Source organism: Populus trichocarpa, chromosome 19 (genome assembly GCF_000002775.5).
Source record: "Populus trichocarpa isolate Nisqually-1 chromosome 19, P.trichocarpa_v4.1, whole genome shotgun sequence".
NCBI classification, from domain to species: domain Eukaryota; kingdom Viridiplantae; phylum Streptophyta; class Magnoliopsida; order Malpighiales; family Salicaceae; genus Populus; species Populus trichocarpa.
The window spans coordinates 15315307-15330961 of NC_037303.2; the positions used below are offsets into that span (position 1 = coordinate 15315307).

A 15655-nucleotide genomic window follows, 5' to 3' on the forward strand; every position below is an offset into this window, starting at 1 on the left:
TTAATTTTAATATATTTTTTTCAAATTAATTAATTATTATATATAATAATATTAATTATAATAATATTTATAATATAAATAATGATATTTTTAATATTAATAATAATATTAATACTATTAATATCCACCTGCGCTAAGCCTCGTTGTGGCGCCAAACCCAACTGTGCTGGGTCTGGCTTGGGCGCCGGCCCAGAAAACCGGGGTCTGGTCGAGGCCCCAGGCCCAAGTAACCGCGGTCTAGCTGGGGCTTCAGGCCTACGAAACCTCAAACACAAAATTCTTTCTGTCCCTTCCCTTAAATCCAGAAAAACCCAAAAGAAATAATTAAAATAAACAACTAGATAGTGATAGAACAATTATGCATGCCCAGAACAAAGAGAAACATCAATGAAACCACCGCCAATCTCATGCAAAATCAACCAAAATTAGGAGCTATTAAACAATCGGGTACATCATAGTAAGGCCTGTATTTAACTACCAACCCCTTTTCATTAAACAAATCATAAGAGTGACATGTCACTAATCACCAACTACTGACGAAAAACAACTTAGTAATTCACAGTACACCACGTAGACACTATAAAAAAATAGCAAAGAAAAATTGCCCACAACTTATCACGAGAAAGAACAAACTCCTCCCCGATAAAATACTTTTTTTGTAATTGAATAAGTAAAAAGAAAACCTCCAATTACCCCTTTGCATAGTCAGTTTTTTTTTTTTTCTCTCTTTTTTAAATTGAACCCAATGCCCTTTTCGTCCCTGAGGATATTTTCCTCCAATGCTCTTGATTTAAATTGTCACTTTCCTAGGAAAAATAGTGGCAATGTCCTTGAGCATGCTGTTGAAAATAGCTACCTTGCTATGCCTTCATTAATTTTTTTTCTTTGTAAAAGAATGATCAGTTAAAAAAAAAAGGGTTTCTTCCTGGTTTTGCTGGGCTACCCGAACTATGAATTTACCTGGCAGGTCACGCGGTTTCACCGGTCAATTGCAAGCCCTAATTTTACTTTTTACAGATCCAGCTAGGACTCCAAGTCACCTGGGTGGTGAATCAACATGCCCGGGTGGGTCCAATAAATTGAGAATTCACATGGTCTAGGGGCAAAGCTACAAGGAATTAAATATCAACTTATTGCGCAAAGTCTAGAAAATATAATTTTTGAGTTCATAGATTTACAGCCACAGCTCCCTTTGTATCATCATTAGCCAATTTCATCTGAATCACACATCCAAAATCATTCCTTTTTTTCTCTCTCAAGACTCACAGTAACAATACACGAAACAAAACAAAAGGGAAGCAAGAAATGAAACTAAAAGGACCTTGGCTTTGCAACAATGGTGGAGTGTTTCAAAATGTGCAAGCTGAACTGTCCACCTTTCTCTGAGGTGTCAATCTTGGACTGTCCAGGAGGAGGCAAGAGCTCAAAATTCTGTACCAAACGTCCCAGAGTAATACCAAGAATTGGTAATGCAAGAATAATTCCAGGGCAGCTCCTTCTCCCAACTCCAAAGGGGAGGTACCTGAAATCATTGCCATTGGCCTCAACCTTGGCCTCCTCTTCGAAGAACCTCTCTGGCCTGAATTCTTCAGGGTTTTTCCACTTAGCAGGGTTGTTGGCAAGCCACCATGCGTTTACCAGGATCTTGCTCTCGGCGGGGATGTCAAAACCTCCAAGCTTAGCATCATGGAGGTTCATGTGTGGGACAAGCAGAGGAATCGCCATCCTGAGCCGGAGAGTCTCTTTGATGACAGCATTAAGGTAAGGCAGCTTGTTGGTGTCAGGCTCAGTGATTTGGTGACCCGGACCAAGCACGGTATCGAGCTCATCACGCAACTTCTTCTGGATTTCAGGATGGTTCACAAGCTCAGCAATTCCCCACTCAATCGACCACAGTGTTGTCTCAATTGCTGGTCCACAAAACAATCAATTCGTACGAGTAAGTTACGTCCTATTAAATTCGAGCGTCTCATTGTGTTGAGAAAAAAGAAAATTACAGAGCCACAAAACACAAAATTCGAGTGTCGCTATGAGTGTGTGTGTGTTGACATCCCCACCAATAAAGTTGGGTGGACGGACAAATACCATCAACCTACCACCACCATATATTCTTTAGAATGTGAGAATTCAACTAGGCCTTTGAAAAGTTTGTTCGCAGAGTATCTTGCTTGGTCAAGGAAAAGTTGCAGGTTTTTCAAAAGGGTCAGGCTATTCCCAAAAGCTTTTCAAGGTTTGGTGTTGATTGTTAGGTGAAGGAAACACAACAAACACCACCTATATGAGTTTCAAAGCGAATCAAACTTCAAAAAGGACGAAGTACATGCACGTCAACATCACTTGTTTCTTTAAATAAAAGAAGAGGTTTCCCCTGAAAAATAGCAATTTTCCAAAAAATAACAAAAAGAAATAGCACAGTTGATGATTTTTTTTTTTTTTGGAAAATAGCATTTTTAATGGGTTATGTTGTTGGGAATTGCGCAATTCAGTAACTGTGTATAGGATAATATGATATTTGAGAGCGGTTTAAAATATTTTTTTAAAAAAATATATATTAAAATAATTTTTGATATCAACCCATCAAAACAACATAAAAATTATAAAATAATTTATTTTATAAAATAAAAATTTCAAAATAGCATTCTTAATGGGTTGTTGTTGGGAATTGCACATCCCAGTAAATTGCAAGGTTCCTAACCGCGCATAAAAATAACTCAACACAATCTACTGAGTTGAGTTATTTTTAACGAGACAACCCTTTAATTTATGTTATTTTTCTAAAACGACACACCCTTTGGATCATAGAAACACATACCAGCAACATTGATGTTCTCCACGATGTAAAGAACGTTGTCCTCATTGATCTCTCCTTTCTTTTGAGCATCCAAAATATGATCAATTGCACATTTCAAGCCTTCATTGCTCATGCTCTTTGTGCTTCCAAGTTTCCTATTTCCCCAAGACAAAGAATATTTATCGATTTTGTTTACAAAATAGCACAGTTGAAAATAAAAAATTATTTTTTAAAAAATAGTATAATTTAACAATTTAAAACCATACCTCCAAACCCAGTTGTTAAAACTTAAACAGGTAATGCATATATTTATTCAAGGATGGGACAGTGATCAAAATTAAATGTCGATGATGATGAAAACTATCAGCCAAGTACTGACACATAAATGATTGCTGGCCCTCTATCAAAATCTATTGTAGATCTGAGCATGATGACAAATAGCACCAGAAAAAAATAATAATTTATAGGCCATTGGATTGTAGTTCTAATTGACGAGATTGTTCAAGATCATTAATCAAGAATCTAAATAGCGAAGAAAGAGAGAGAAGAAACTTACTTCCTCTCTTCAACAAAGTAGTCCTTGAAGAGTTGCAGCCTTCTCTCTTTAACCTCCTTGCAGATCTTCAAGTAACCTCTCAAGAAAGGTCTCAAAATGGGGATAAAATCACCGTAATTGTAATCAAAACTCTGAGCCAATCTGCTCCTCTCACCATTCAAAGCCTTAAGCTTATTAAACAAAGGATCCTCTTCGCTCTCAAATCTCCTATCAAACATGATCCTATACATGTTGTTATACATCATCAGTTGCAGTCTCCTCCTCAAAACAATCCCATGAGTTGCAGCCTCGGGGTTTTTCTTAACATCCTCGACAACTTGAGCCGCTTCCTCTTCCCATCCATACCTATATTGTTGAACAACCTTGTTCGTGAAGAAAGGGACTGTCATGATTCTCCTCATCTTCCTCCAATGTTCACCATAGACAGTGAAAACCATGTCTTGACCTTTCCCAGTGAAAATATCAAAAACAACGTTTCTTGTTCTTGACCCGAATTCAACACCTTGCGTGTGCAGAACCTCTTTAGCTAGGTCAGGTGAGGAGACGACAACAAGATTACGTTGGCCCATACGGAGGAGGAGGATGTCACCAAACTTCTTGGCCAAATCAGTGAGGTTACGGTGGTTCAGATCATCACCAACTTGAAGCCAGTTGCCAAACACGGGGACCGGTAAAGGACCAGGTGGGAGTTTAAAACGTTTGCCACGTAGTTGTGAAACAAGAATGGCAACAAGAATGGCAACAAAAGAACCCAACAGGGTCTTCTCCAAGAGGAGGAGATCCATTATACTGGAATATGATCTTCTTTATCCAAAGGAGTACTGAAAGAGATTTCTGGGGAGAAGAAGGAGTGGTAGATTGAAGAAAATATAATTAAGAGGAGGAGAGACTAGGTGGTTGGTGGGGAGTGAGTGGGGGTTGGGAGGGGGTTTTATAAGCAGTAGAAGAATTAAAGAGCAACTGGAAGGTTGGAGATAAAGATAGTTCATGAGTTAGGTGGACGTGTGGCTTCCAGTTAGGTTTCTGAAACAGAGTTAACGGCGTTAGTTCTGAGGTGTGATAGGAGAGGGACAACACAGCATTGATCGTTGTAGAGGTAGTAGGTGAGGCACATGATGTCACAAATTCCTTATATATATACACGCATACAAGCGCGACTCTCTTCATCTCAATACAAGACCTTATTATTTTTATTTTTTTTTACCGTAGTTTCTGAGTTAATTTTTATATTTCTTGATTAATTTTTTAAAATTTTAAAGTTAATTTTTATGTAAATTTTTAATAATCTTGAATTTTATAGCATTTAAATTAATGATCTCTAAGAACTAAATTCAGAATCTGGCTAATTAAATTATATTTTTTAGGATTAATTTAAAACACTTGATTTAAGTTAAAAAATAAAAAAAACTAACTAACACATTCAAGAATCCAAAATGATCTCCACTTATTCCATTCACTATTCTTTTTAATTTTTTTTCAAATCAATATTATTTTGATCCTTTAACAAAAATCAAAGAATTCCTCTTCATACATAACTCGGGTTTTATTTTATGCCAACAGGTTTTACACATACATATATGTATATATACACACACTTCAAGAATATTCATTAATCGGGGCTTCGTCAATACTCCCTCATGTTAGAATATTGATCTCAAATTATAATTAATTATAGGTGTTTTTATAATTAATAAATTTTATTGATATAGCCAATTAAATTTTAATTGTAGTGTATAAAATTTAAATGGCTAATATCAATACAATTAATGGGTTAATGTTTATGATTAAATTAATTAATTTAATTTATTATTTTAGATATACTTGGTAACTTACATTTTTATTGGGTATATATACATTTAGCATTTAAAAATACTTTCCCGTTTTTCATTTCATTTTGTATTTTGTTTTATTAAGAGAATAGAGTAAATAAAAAAAGGTTAACGGCGAAATGGGTTTTTTTAATAAAATAAATTATTAAATTGAGGAATACCGATTAATTAAGAAAATAATTTATTTATTTTCAATGCTACAAAATCTAACTAGTTTGAATAAATTAATTAAGGAACAAGCTTATCATCCTAGTTCAAAGGACTGGTGTCATGCTATGCTGTGAATGTCATCAACGTTTTGCGGAGGTGCAAATTGCAAATGTTAAACATGTTTTGAGGAAAAAGTCGAAATTTGGAAGAAATCAATCCTCAATTGAAATAACTGAAAAGAAAGAAAAGTCAACCATTAAACAGCCGACTAGACTTTACCGTTACTTTGAACGGCGTATGTGCGGCCTTCAGTTTCAACTCCTGCATGCCCATCTACCCCCACCTAAATCGTAAAGGATTTCTTTCGCTTTCCCTTAAACATTTATTTTTCTTCCTTATCTCTTCTTCTTCTCGCCTTTTCTAAATATAAATTGCATGCTTTTCATCTCCTTAATATATAGTTTCCATGCTTGATGGAGGGGTGAGTAACTTTTTTCCTTTCAGTTTGAATTATTTAGCATATTTTTCATGAAATAAATGCATTACTTTTATGTTGATTATTAGTCCAAGAACTTGTTTAGTATTGCGGTGAATTCAAACACAACATCACGACAAAAGCATAGTTTTTATATTATTGTTGTGTGGAAAATTAATGTGGTGCTCAGCAATAATAAATGGGCCCTAAAACTCTTTTTTCTAACTCATGTTTTTCGTTTTTTTTCAATGAAAGATTCTTTTTTTGTATCAATTTGCACATCGTACCAATATCAGCCTCATAGATTCATAGAAATTTAATATTTCTCTTGATATTTGAAATCAAAATATCAAGGAGGTGAACATATTATGTTTTCATCGCCGGATCGAACAATATATAATCCTTGAAGTTAATTATTCTAACTAATTACCATCACGATCGATGTTGATTATTTTTTGTTACAATATCGTATTTAACTTTTAATAAGTGGGCCATGCTTCAATTCGGCGATGAAGTTGTAAAATCTAATAATGAAATTGATGAATATCGACAATTGCATTCATCAATGAAGTTAACAAAATTATAACAATGAAATTTTAAAAGATATAACTTAATTGGTAATTGGTCAGGTCTCGAATTTATTTTCTAAAGGTTGTTAGTTCGAGTCTCACTAATCTCAGGACCACTGGAAGCCTACATAGTCGTTAACTTCAAGGCTCGTAGGATTAGAAGAGATACACGCAAACTGACCCGGACATCCACGTTAATCTTTGAAATATATATATATATATATATATATATATATATATATATATATATATATATATATATATAATAAATGGAAGCAATTGGAATTCTCGGTGATGGGTGGTGGAGACTCAAGACCAGCTCCAATTCTCACCTACTACCATGGATAAGGACGTGGACAAATTGCATACCTACCTCCCCAACAAAGCCACTACCAACACACCATTGCTCGAGCTACCACCTTCCTCCACTCCACATATATAGTTTGAATTGAAATGCTTATGTTTGTCCACGTCATTCTTATGTAGAAAAAATCTCCATTTATAGCTTCCCCATCCCTATACACCCAACAATGCCCGCGATGCCAAGAATTTATTACATGTCTTCCAATATTGTAATCTATGCATAAATCTCACAACCTAACATGGACATAAATATATAATTTAATTTAATGATTGTGTGTTTGATGCTTGATAACTTTTTAAAACTAAGGCAATGTTTGTTTCCCGGAATTCATTTTCCGGGAAACCACTTTCCAAACTTTCCTGTGTTTGTTTGCCATTAGAAAAGTTGGTCAACGGAAAACACTTTCCGGTCAACGGAAAACACTTTCTGGTCAACGGAAACACTTTTCGGTCAACGGAAAACACTTTCCAGTCAAAAAAAAATTTGGTTTGATTTCTAGGAAAGTGTTTTCCTTTTTGGCTGTGTTTGTTTTCCGGAAAGTGGTTTCCGGGAAACCACTTTCCAAACTTTCTTGTGTTTGTTTGCCATTGGAAAAGTTGGTCAACGGAAAACACTTTCCAGTCAAAGGAAAATTTGGCTTGGTTTTCAGGAAAGTGTTTTCCTGAAAAATTTGGGCGGAAAACACTTTCCGGAAGTTGTGAAAAATTTAGAAATGTCATTATTTGCTGATTATATCAAATTTGATCCTCAAACTTTTGATTGCTATATATAATTTGTTTTGAATATTTATTTTTCAATTTCATCTCTTAAAATTTAATTTTTATATTAATTTTGGTCCTTATTTTTATAATTGCTATTTGCTTTTCCTTATCATTTTTTTATTGAAATTTTTTATCTATCAAATTTGGTCCTCATTCTTTTGATTTTTACTTATTTTATTTGAAATAATTTATGAAATGTTAATTATTATTATTTTAATTTCTTCACCTTTTATTTTTTTTAATTTTTTAGATTTGATCTCTATTATTTTGATTATTATTTATTTTATTTAAGATAATTTATGAAATTATATTTTTTTTCAATTTCATTCTCATTCAACTTTTTAATTTGTAAGATTTGTTCCTTATTATTTTAATAAACTTGAAAAAATAAAACATTAATAAGTTATTTTCCAGCTCATTTTCCATAACATAACCAAACACTGGAAAATGTTTTCCAACTTATTTTCCATTACACTACCAAACATCGGAAAATACTTTCCCGGAATTCACTTTCCCGGAATTCACTTTCCCCGGAATTCACTTTCCAAAAGGAAACTACTTTCCTGCAAACAAACGGGGCCTAAAGAATATTCAAGTCGTAATGATTTTATATTATTTTATATTTTATATTATTATTATTATTATTATTATTATCCGTACTATGCAATTCAAGGCTCTATCTAGTTTGCCATCATCTATTACGCCATCTCTTATCTTCTCGGCGCTGTTAAAATGACCTTCGAACCTCAGGTGATGGAGCTCGGTGCGTGTTTTTATGTACTTTATACAAAAAATAAAATAAAATAAAAGAAGGAAAAGTCCCTTTCCTCGCCAGTTCATTTACTCGTGTTTTGTTCACGTGGTCTCCTTTTTGTTTTATCCCATTATAAATATGTTCGAGAAAAGTCTATTGTATTCTTGTATAATATATAATTCTTAATACTTTATTTTATTCTTTCATCCTAATTGATTAAATTATATTCTTCATTCAAGAATTATATAACTCTTAGTCATATAGAGATATAATATATCTTTTTTTAAAATAAATAATTTAAATGTTTTAGAATTAAGCACTCCACCACGAGAAATTAAAAATAAAGAATTGTCAAAACTAAGAATAATATCATGATGAAAGACATAGTCACGATCCAACCTCAAAATCACAGAAACTGTAGCCGGCATTGTTTCTCATTCTCGAAGAGGATTGATTGCTACTTACTGGAAATTAATTGCTTCTCTCGTCCTTCAAATGAAATAGACATTCAGATACTGTTTGTTTGCGTGGTTGCTTCTATATTTAAAACAATCACAGTAAACATTATGTTTGGTTATATAAAAAACACAATTTAATTTTGGTGGGGCTCATGATAATTCACGTTTTGCACGCGAATTTGGCGAAGCAGCTCCTAGCTGCTTTTTGAATTTCAGCGTTTACTGTGCAATTCATTTGCACTGTTCGCGCGAACAGTTTTTTTTTTTTTTCCAGTGTGTTTAATTTTTGTATTTTTTTTAAAAAAACTAGTTTAGAGTGAATTAAATTTACTCGCATTGTCATGTAAACAATTTTTTTTTCCTGAAAAACTAGTGTAGAGTGAATTAAATTCACTCGCACTGTAATATCAAATCAATTTTATTCATGATAATATTTTATCTAATTTTATTACACGCTCAAAAAATTATGAAAACTGTAGTTTTTGTCGGATGAATTTTGTACGTAATGGAATTGTAGATGGTTTAATGGAATAATAAAAAATATTTTATATAAAATATTATTTATTTCATGAAGTAATAGCAATAGTTAAATCTACAACATTTAAATTAAAAACCATCACTATTAATATATATTTTTAAAAATTATTTTATAACCTCAATTTCAAAAGCATTCTTAACCAAACACATTAAACTACTTTTTCTTTAACCTCAATTTCAAACACAGTTTTAACCAAACACCTATTTTTTCAAGTCAACCTCAACTAAAAGTACTTTTTATAAAACAACTTTTTTCAAACCACAACCACAACAGCTACCGCAATACCAAACACACTCTTAGTATGGGTGACTTTCAATAATCACTTTATTAAGGTCTATTAAGGTCTGTTTTAAAAGTAGTTTTGAAAAAAATTAATTTTTTTTTATTTTTTTGCTTTAAATTAATAATTTTTTTATGTTTTCAGATTATTTTAATACGCTGATATCAAAAATAATTTTAAAAAAATATTATTTTGATGCATTTTCAAGTGAAAAACACTTTAAAAAGCAACCACAACCACACTCCCAAACACCTTGTCTGCAATAATTTACCCTTATCCGATAGCTTAATAATATTGGATTCCACTTGCATCATTTCAGAAATGACAAGCACTTATTATCAAAAAATAAAATAAAATGAAAGACTCCACTTCACGAAGTTTTTTCCCTTGTACTTGTTGGATTATTTTATTACTTTTGATTTGACAGTATTAACTTTTATTTTTAAAACTTTTTTTTATTGTTTTTAAAATATAGTAGAATAATATTTTTTTTAAGTATGATATCAAACATAAAAAATCTAAACAAATATATTTTAAATAAAAAATATTTTTAAAAACAACATACACACGTTACAAAACAAACACCAACTCTGACTACTTTAGACCTCCCCATGGACTTGGGTGCGTGTTCCGTGTTGTTCAAATAGTAAAAGAATGACCCAAGGTACTCAAGTTGATTACGACATATACATGTTTTATATTCTTACAAGTTCTTGCTTGATTACCATATCTAAGATGTATGTTATCAATCTCTTATCTTAAACTATTAAAATTCTTAGTTTTCAGACCGTGGACAAGTGAAATATTTGCCGATGCTTCCAGCTCAAGTTTGCAAAAAGCTTACTGGAACTTTGAACATCTAAAGAATTTTTCAAAGCCTATAATTTTTATAGTAGTTTTTAATTCCTGGATTTATATGGAATTTAACATGGTTTTTGATACATCTTTAAACATCTCAAAAGCATAATATTATATAAAAAAAAAATAAGCGAAGAATGAGCCACTATTAAAGAATATTTACTCTTTTGCTCTTTTAATATCTTATAAGTTAGTATTTTCTTTACTCAAATATTTTTATATTTTGAAAGAGTCCAAACCCATAATACGGTGAGAAGCTAATCAAAGATGGATCTAACATATTTTTATAAGCTAATCATATGTGTATCTGATATATTTGGGTTCAACCGTGAGCAGAGCCCAAAGAACCATTGGTCTCATAAAATCTCAGACCCCATATACTTGGGCTCAACCATGAGATGATTTAAAGAAACCATGGGTCTGACAAGTCATTAGACCCAATATGCTTGGGTTCAGCTGTGGGCAGAGCCAAGAACACTGTGAGTTTGACAAATTACTAAATACATCTTCTCTAGGTTTGGCCATACATCAGACCGAATTAGTTTGAGAGATCTATGGCCTACTATTTTTCATTTCATTAATGCTCATTAATTATTTGTAAGGAATATTTGTTTCTCATTAATGTCATCAAGTGAAAATGAATCTTTGGTCCCTTTAGTCCACCAAAACAACAAGATTCATGGAGTATAAATACCCATAAACTGTCCAGGTAAAATGTTCACCTTTTTCGACTCTCCAAACTTATATATATCTTAATACTTGGAGCATTAGTCATACAAAAACAAACACTCTTATTCTTTGAATTTAAAACTCCTTCTTCCGGCATGAGTATTTATTAGTCAATAATCACCTCATTAAGTGTGCAATAATCTACCCTTATCCGATTGCTTAATAATGGATTCTACTTGCTTCATTTCAGAAAAGACTAGCACTTATTATCAAAAAAATGACAAAGAAAAAAATAAAAAGACTCCACTTCACAAAGTTTTTATCCTTGTACTTATTGGATTATTTTATTACTTTTGGTTTGATATTATTAGATTTTACTTTTTAATTTTTTTTATTTGAAAAAAATAGAATAATGTTTTTTAAATTATTTTAAATGTGTTGTTATCAAAATAAAAAATATAAACAAATATATTTTTTAATTAAAAAACATTTTAAAAAAACATCATAGACACGTTACAAAATAAACACTAACTCTTACTACTTTAGACCTTCTCATGGACTTGGGTACGTGTTCCATGTTATTCAAATAGTAAAAGAATGACTCAAGGTACTCAAGTTGATTACGACATATATATGTTCGATATTCTTACAAGTTCTTACTTGATTACTATGTCTATAACGTATGTTATCAATCTCTTATCTTGAACTTTTAAAATTTTCAATCTTTAGACTTTGGACAAATGAAATATTTGTAAGCTTACTGGAGCTTTAAAGTCTGTACTTAAAAGTTTTGTATCGTATGTGTGTATGTCTATATATAAAAGTCTCTACTTAAAAGAATTTTTATAGTAGTTTATAATTCCTCGATTTATATGGAATTTTACATGGTTTTTGATATATTTTTAAACATCTCAAAGGAGTAATATTATATAAAAATTGAATAAGCGAAAAAGGAGCCACTATCAAACAAAATTTACTCTTTTATTCTTTTAACATTTTATGAGTCAATATTTTTTACTTGAATATTTTTATATTTTAAAAGAGTTCAAACCCATAATAGGGTGATAACCTAATCAAACATTGATTTGGCATATTTGGATTCGGCCATGAGCAAAGCTCAATGAACCATGAGTTTGCCAAAATATCAAACTCAGGATACTTGGGCTAAGCCATGAGATGAGCCTAATGCATCATGAGTCTGGCAAGTCGTCAAATCTAATATGTTTAGGTTCAGCCGTGGGCTGAACCAAGGACACTATGAGTTTGACAAATTGCTAAATACATCTCCTCCAGGTTTGGCTATGCACCAGACCCAATTGATCTTAGAGACCCGTGTTAGGACCATATGGCCCTATCTTAAGATTATTGACATGATCTATTCATGTTATAAATAATCATCTCCCTACACATGTAAGTGTATGAAAGGTCTTCCAATATCCTACTATATTTCCACCAAAACAACAAGGTTTATGGAGTATAAATACTTCCTTAATCGGCTAGGTAAAATGTTCACTTTTTCTAACTCTTCAAAGTTATATATCTCAACCCTTAAAGCATTAGTCATACAAAAATAAGAACAAACACACTTGTTTTTGGAATTTAAAGCTCTTTCTTTTACTTATTACCATTTCCATTTAAAGTTGTTGATTTTATCATTGGAGAGTCTTTAAATCCCGCTTATAGAGACTATTTTACAGGTACTAGGACATCTACCATTGATTTTATGCTTCTTGTACTAAGGAGATGTAAATATTGACATAAACAATTGATTAACCCCTATACAAACACCAAATAACATCATTCTTGTGTATATTGAATTTTAAGACATCATCAATATCTTAGAATAATGTGAAGGAGTGTTTAAAAAAATATATGTGATTGTCGAATGGATATACATTTTGTTTTGGGTTTTTTCAAAGGATTTGTTCAGAAACAATTTTTGAATAGGGTATTCAACTTTAGTGATGAATCGAAAAAAAAAAACTCTATTAATCTCTACCTTTTATTTTCTATGAAGGCATGCATGAAAGTTAGGGTTGTAGGAAAAGACCATGACTTTTTAAAAGTTCAAAAAGGCTTTGTTGAATTTATTGATGGTTTCAAAACAACCTAAACTTTTGCATGAATAAATGATCATTATAATAATAAAAAAAAAACTTACTACTCAATCTTTAATATGTAACTTTCAAGTCTTATGTTGAAGGCCCGTGACACGGGTCATGAGTCCGAGATTACGTCATCGAAAAAAAAACAAAAAAAAACAACTCAATTTAATTTGGGTTAACTTTTCAAACTCATAACCCTGGTCATGAGACTTAAATAACCTCATAAAAAATAAGTCAAAACAAATTATAAAATTGAATTCTCAACCAACCCAATGTTTAACGATGAAATTTGAAGAAAAAAAAATTTAAATGACACAAAAAATGACTTGAGTTAACTTTCGAAGCAGTATTTCAAGGTTATGAGGCAGTGATAACCTAATAAAGAAAACCAAAACAAATCATGAATATCAATTCTCAATCAACCCAATATTAAATGTTGAAATTGGGCAAAAATTAAGAAAAAAAACTGAGTCAGCCGGGTTTCCTTACCAAACCTGCAATCCAGGTTATAAGATTGAGACAATCCAATAAAAAAATAAATTCAATGTTGAAGGACCAGTGATCTGGGTCATGAGACCTAAATTACATCATAGAAAAATAAATAAAAAAATGACCTAATTTAACTTGGATTAATCTGCGAAACTCGCAACCCTAATCATGGGTCTTGGATTACCCCATAGAAAGCAAATCAAAATAAATTATGAAACTCAATTCTGAATTGATCTAATGTTAAATGGTGAAATTAGGAAAAAAATTGAATTTAAAAAAGGACACAAAAACAACCTGAGCAACTTGTTAAACACTATTCCTGGGTCATGAGGTAAGGATAACCTAATAAAAAACAAATCAAAACACTTTATGAAGCTTAATTCTCAATTAACCCAATATTAAAAGATGAAATTAGAGAAAAAAGTTAATTAAGAAAAAAAACCTTGAATCAACTGGGTTAATTCGCAACCCATGTCATAAAAGTGGAACAACCTAATAAAAAAGAAATCCAATATTGATGTCGCACGTGTGTGGCTTTGTAGTGATCGTCCTCCTGGCTCGAGATCTCTCTAGTGATGGGGAAAGAACATGGAATTCTTATTTCTTATCAATAAAAAAGGGATGGAGTTTCCACCTAATATTTTGGTAACCAAGAACCTTAATTGATCTTAGAGTCTGGATAAGAGGACTAGTTGTGTATAAGGAGGACATATCACCCCTAGTACACCTTACCTAAGGTAAACTGTATTGTTTATTTGTCTGATATAAACCAAGGTATTGTCGTGTTTTCTAGCCGCTGGTCTATTTAAGGTTAAGAAAACTCATTCTTTGTAAGGATATTCTTATCTTATCTTATCCAGTTAAAGCCTAGTCATTATAGAGTCCAAATATATTTTTGTATTTTTTCTTTTAATATCGGGAATACGTCTTACGTACAAGTTCGTAATCCTTGATATTTCAACAAATAACATAAGATTTTTGGTATTCTTAAAATGTAGGCCAAGTTCTTATGACTTTAATATACTGGTTACTAAATCCAAAAATACATGTAAAAATAATAAAAAAAAATAAAACTATTTTTGTGATATTTTTATATGCTAAAATACGCAAATATAATTTATTTTTGAGAGACTTGATCATATTGCAAATTAAAATAAAAATTGTATTTTTGAAAGAAAGATTTTATTTTTTGTTGTTTTTATGAAAAAGAACCAATTCGTTTAATACCGAAAAAACACCTCGTTTATAGGTCACAATTCTAGATATTAAATATGTGAGGGTAGAAAAAAATTTCTAAAAAAACAAATGCAAAATGATCCTTAAATAATAATAATAATAATAATAATAATAATAATAATAAGGCTTTATTTGGCAAACCTCAAAAACCCAATGCATTTCTTCTTTGACATAATAAGAATAATGCTTAACCCTGAGAGGTAGTTCAATTGGTCAGACCTTGAATTTGCTCTCTAATGATCACGAATTCGAGTTCTCTTAGAACCACTTGAGGCTTACATGGTTGTTAATTTTAGGGCTCGTTAGAGTAGTAGAGGTGCGTGCAAGTTAACTCAAACACCCACATTAATTAAAAAAAAATAAAAAAAATAATGCTTTCTTTGGCAAACCTTAAAAACCCAAAAAAATGCATTTCTTCTTTGACAGAGTTTTATTCAAGCCAAACATGGTCTTAAGGCCGTTTATATGCTTAGCCCAGCCAAGCGGGCTGGGCGCCTTAACATGGCCCAAAACCAACACCAATCCTAAGAAAAATATATGGGCCTTTTTTGTGATAAAAAATGGGCCAGGCTTAACACAAGCAACCCGAGTCTTTTTAGAGACTAAAAGTACTTGAAGGCCTAGTCCACTAACGAAAAAAACAAGTTCCCTCTATCTCTTTTATTTAGGAAGACCAAAACATTGATGTAAAGAGTTTGTTATGACTTATGCCCAGAAACCATGCATCCAAAAAAACAACAAATCATAAAAAAAATCAAAAGAAGACATGTTGT

General features: G+C 31.7%; 1 protein-coding gene across 1 annotated transcript; it reads right to left on the minus strand.

The window, feature by feature from the left end:
* Positions 1-1130: 1130 nt before the first annotated feature.
* Positions 1131-4270, minus strand: LOC7498118 (trans-cinnamate 4-monooxygenase). Its single transcript, XM_002325602.4, has 3 exons — positions 3348-4270; positions 2813-2946; positions 1131-1910 (listed from the first exon to the last, which is right to left on the minus strand). Exons 1-3 carry the CDS (start codon positions 4130-4132, stop codon positions 1312-1314), a joined length of 1518 nt encoding a protein of 505 aa, XP_002325638.1. The 5' UTR covers positions 4133-4270; the 3' UTR covers positions 1131-1311.
* Positions 4271-15655: the final 11385 nt, after the last annotated feature.